A 4,394-nucleotide genomic window follows, 5' to 3' on the forward strand; every position below is an offset into this window, starting at 1 on the left:
GAGGTGGTGGATTCTCCATCCCTTGAGGCTTTTAAGTCCTGGCTGGACAAGGTCCTGGCTGGGATACTTAGTAGGGGTTGATCCTGCTTGAAGCAGGGGGCTGGACTAGATGACCTCCTGAGGTCCCTTCCAGCCCTGTGATTCTGTGATTCTGTGAAAGGCTTGGGAAGTCCCATTGAGAATGCAGGTTTAGGGGATAATCCTCCACCTCCCAGGGCTACTTCTCCTCCACCCTGGTATTGCCTCTGCCCACCTCTACACTCAGGCCCACAGGTTGAGGCAGTGTCTACCCCATAAGAAGCACTGGACATGTTGGAGTCAGCCCTGTCCCTCCCAGATGGAGCCCCACGCCTCATGGCTGGAAGGTAGGAAGGGGCTGATGTGGGGTGTGTGTGTGCTGAGAATTCAGGGGGTCACTATGAATCAGTGCTTCAGCCTGTGCTGGTGCTGGGAATTCAGGGTGGGAGAAGATGCAGCAGGTTCCAGCTATTGGGGATTCAGATGCAGGGCCTCAAAGGGCTGGCAGACTCCCCCTCGCCTACTGAGAAACCCTACCTTAGTTTTCATGTGGGGTGGGGTGACACCCCCCCCCACTCACCTCCACACACCCGCACCCCTCCAGCGCATACAGGCTTCCTCTCCTCCAGCTGGCTTCAGCTCTAATCGCTCTATCTATCCGTATGCAGAGGTGTCTGACTCAGCAACAACACAGGTATTGGAGATGCAAACACATGGCCCAGATTCACAACTTTAAAATCTGGTGACATGTGACTTTAATCAGGATAATCACACTTGACGGCTTTTCTATTGATGCCTTACAAGACAAGATTTACAGTAGTTGTATAACAGTGATAACAACAGTGACATAAATGGTCATCTTCCTTACACAAAACCTCAGAAGGACCACAGCCTGAGCCTGCGCTCATTCCACCATTGAGTGGAACAATCAGCAGCTTTCTCCAATTGGGCCATTTCTATGAGAGTTTGCTTCAAGGCATGTGCATTGACAAGGCTTCCTGCTGCTCAACAGTTGGTAGATGGAGGGAGAGGAAAGTGCACATAGGGGATGCGGAAGGAACAGGCCCAAGTGAGACTCTGTTGGGGAGCCTGACTCTGAAAACATAATTCAATGCACAGTCTGAAACGTCAGGTGCTTTTGGTATTGGATGAGCTCCCATCTCAGTTTCCTTTTTTTCAGTATGTACATAAGGAAATGTAGCCAGGACACATTGGCAGGAGGCAGAGGGCAGGCTGTGTTCTCCTGCACTCGTGGGAATCTCCCTGCTCAAGGGCTTTACACTGGAATTTCATTTCTTTCCCTGAGACTGTTTGTTCCAGAGCTGCACATGTTCACATCCCACATTACCAAGCCTAGTTTACAGGCAGCAAGAAATCATTTGCAACCAGCCTGTACAAAAGAGAAAGTAACACACCCTCAGAGCACATTGTTATCAGTGGCACCCTTCTGCCACATAGGGTTGGCAGCAAAAAGGTTGGGTTGAACATCTGGAGTTCCTCTTAACAGTACAAAACAGAAAGAGCACAAAACTGCCAGTCAGATCTCTGGGACAAATGAACCTCACCCCAACTGTTGCCCAGAGCAATCCTATTCCCTCCAGCACTGAGCTGGTGTGTAACAAAAGCAAAGTCATGGGAACAGAAAAAAGCCATGAACAATGAGTAAAACACCCTCCTGGCAGTATATTGGGCATAGTCCTGTGCCTCATTTTCCCATGCGAGGGCAGAGTTTCTCCAATCCCTCCTTATATCAGAGCAATTGAATTTACTTTACCACCGAATAGAAATAAAACATCCAAAGAGATATTCCTGGTCAGAGATTTTAATTCATTTGAGGGAAAATGAATGGTACGGTGCTGACCTTGTCCCTAATCCATTCAAAGGAAAATTTTTTCCTGATTTCAGTGGCATCAGGACTGGGCCCTGTGTGATGATGACAGTCCTCTAGATACACAGAGCTCAGGGGGATAGAATGAGGGGACCTGACTCATCTCTAATTTCTTTCAAAGCCTTTGATCATTCTAGGTCAGTGTTCTCAACCTAGCGTTGTGGGCCACATGTGCAGCCACACATTGTATCTACTACCTGTATGGGCTGGCTGCTGTCTCATGAGCTGCAGCTGACTGCTGATGAGGCTACAAGCAGCATGTTTGCTGAGAACCACTGTTGTAGAGAAACCTCTAGCCCAAAACAGATTCTTGCAGGTTGGTTGCCATAGAGTTTGAAGTGGCCCTAGCCCTGTCCTCTCTGGATTCTACCTTATCTTCAAAAACTCTCTGGAGTGCATTTTTGACAGATTCCCTGAACTGTCGATTCCTGTAGCTCCCAACAAGGAAGTAAATCACCAGGTTGCTGCTGCTGTTGATAGAGGCCTGCATGAAACTGTTACCGATCACATCAGGAACATTACGAAAATGCAGGGTGAAGATGCCAATACTGAAGGGAGTAGCAAAGAGGAGGAAGAAGAGGATAGTGAGCAGGATAACAATGTAGAGCTTTCCGGGTTGGCGTTGCTGGGAGCTGCATCGGACCTTGATGAACAGGGTCAGACTGGACACAACCATGATGGGAGCAACTATCAGAAAATTCGTAACTGAGAGTGGAATGAACATCAAGTTACAAATTTCAGAGTAGATTGAAACACAGATATAAGTTGCTGGTCCAGTGAGCAGGCAGGAGAGAGCCCAGAGCAGGGCACAGACAATGGCAGACAAGTGCTTTGGGCGGCGGCATCGGTGCCAGATGGGGAAAAGGACAGATGCACACCGCTTGGTGCTGATGGCCATCAGGATGTACAGGCTAGTGCTGTATGTGAAGAGAACCAGCACGATAAGGGAATATAATAAGTCTAATAATTCTAAACTATACAAATAATCCCTGACTTTATAAATTGCTGTGTGAAGAGCCAAGCAGAGAAGGTAGCCAAAGTCAGCAGCAGCCAGGTTGAGGATGTAGACGGTGAAGGGGTTCCTCTTAATGTGGAAGCCGAGGAACCAGAGCATAATGCCATTTCCCACCAGCCCAAAGGGGCAGAAAAGCAGAGTAATACCATTGATTGCTGGAGTTAAATGATCTGTTGTGGTATCAGTCTCATTATATGTGATTTCATACGCCAGGCTGGGCTCTGTGGGGAGCAGAAATTTTGTCCTCAGCTCAGTCATCATAAATCTTCTGCTGTGGGATGCTGATCTCCCTGTTCTCCCCTCTCTCTTATGCACCTGTTGACAGAGAGCAGACAGAGGAGAATCAGTGTCCAATACATTCCCAGTGCTGCATTTCACAGATTGTTCCAGGCCCTCCCTTGCCTTCTGGCCTGGAACAGAGAGATTCCAACAAGTGTAAGATACCTAGAGCTGTAATGGCCCTGGGGCTGTAAGGGACAGAGAGAAATGCAGAAAGGCTGAAGGGTGAGGAGCCTCTGACCATGGATTCGGAGGCAGAGAGACGGTTAAACATGGAAGGAAGGGGTGGTGGTGGAAGAGAGAATTGGGAAGGGCTGTCAATCATGCAGGAAAAGGGAATGACAGGAGAGAGTCACGGTGTAAAATGGGCAGTAGGGGAGAGAGGAAAAAGAATGTCAATGTAGTATTAATGAAGGCAAAGAACACAGAATCCATCCACCTAAACAAAAAATCAGTTTTTGTTAAAAACTAACAAAATAATTTATTAGGGGATGAGCTTTCATAGGACCCACTTCTTCAAAATCCATCCATGAAACTCTTACCCTCCTTCCCTCCACTCCTGGGTGCTCAAACTGAGTGTTTATTTTAGCTGTGGGGGGAGCAAATCCACTTTAGAATCTCAGGATCTGTTGGTCACTGATTGAGATTCTCTCCGTAGGTCTTCTTGCAAAAGTTTTTTTGAGGAGTAATCTGTTATTAGGATACTAAAATTTTCCTGTGGTCTCCTGTGACACATCTGCCACCAGTCCCTGCTGCATCCCATCCAAGAATTACTTTTGGGCTCTGGACAGGGAGATACATATAGATCAATCACATCTAGTGAGTACTGGGCAGTTTTGTAACATCAAAAGGTAACAGGGCTCTGCGATTGCATCTGGTCTGTTATGCATAACGGAAACAGCTTTGCAAAGATGAACTCTCACAGAACAGATAAAAAAAGAAGTAATTTGTATTTGAGAAACTCTCCTGCTATATGTAAGATGTAACTGGTTGATAACTATCTTGAAAAGTGGCACCTTCTTAATTGTTTGATTTTACTATAATTCATTTACCAAACATATTTCTGGGATACTTCATTGTGCATTTTGCATTTGATGTGAAAACACACATCATCATAGCATCTGGCTTTTAATATATATTCCCCACATACCCAAATATCTCTCTTGTCAATATATTTTTAAATTAAGTTGGGAA

At 46.4% G+C, this 4,394-nt stretch overlaps 1 protein-coding gene across 1 annotated transcript; it reads right to left on the reverse strand.

Annotated features, from left to right (window-relative positions):
- Positions 1 to 2,198: 2,198 nt before the first annotated feature.
- On the reverse strand, positions 2,199 to 3,179 carry LOC142015151 (mas-related G-protein coupled receptor member H-like). The gene has a single exon (XM_074998570.1). It carries the CDS (start codon positions 3,177 to 3,179, stop codon positions 2,199 to 2,201), a length of 981 nt encoding a protein of 326 aa, XP_074854671.1.
- Positions 3,180 to 4,394: the final 1,215 nt, after the last annotated feature.

This window comes from Carettochelys insculpta, chromosome 6 (assembly GCF_033958435.1).
Source record: "Carettochelys insculpta isolate YL-2023 chromosome 6, ASM3395843v1, whole genome shotgun sequence".
Taxonomy (NCBI): domain Eukaryota; kingdom Metazoa; phylum Chordata; order Testudines; family Carettochelyidae; genus Carettochelys; species Carettochelys insculpta.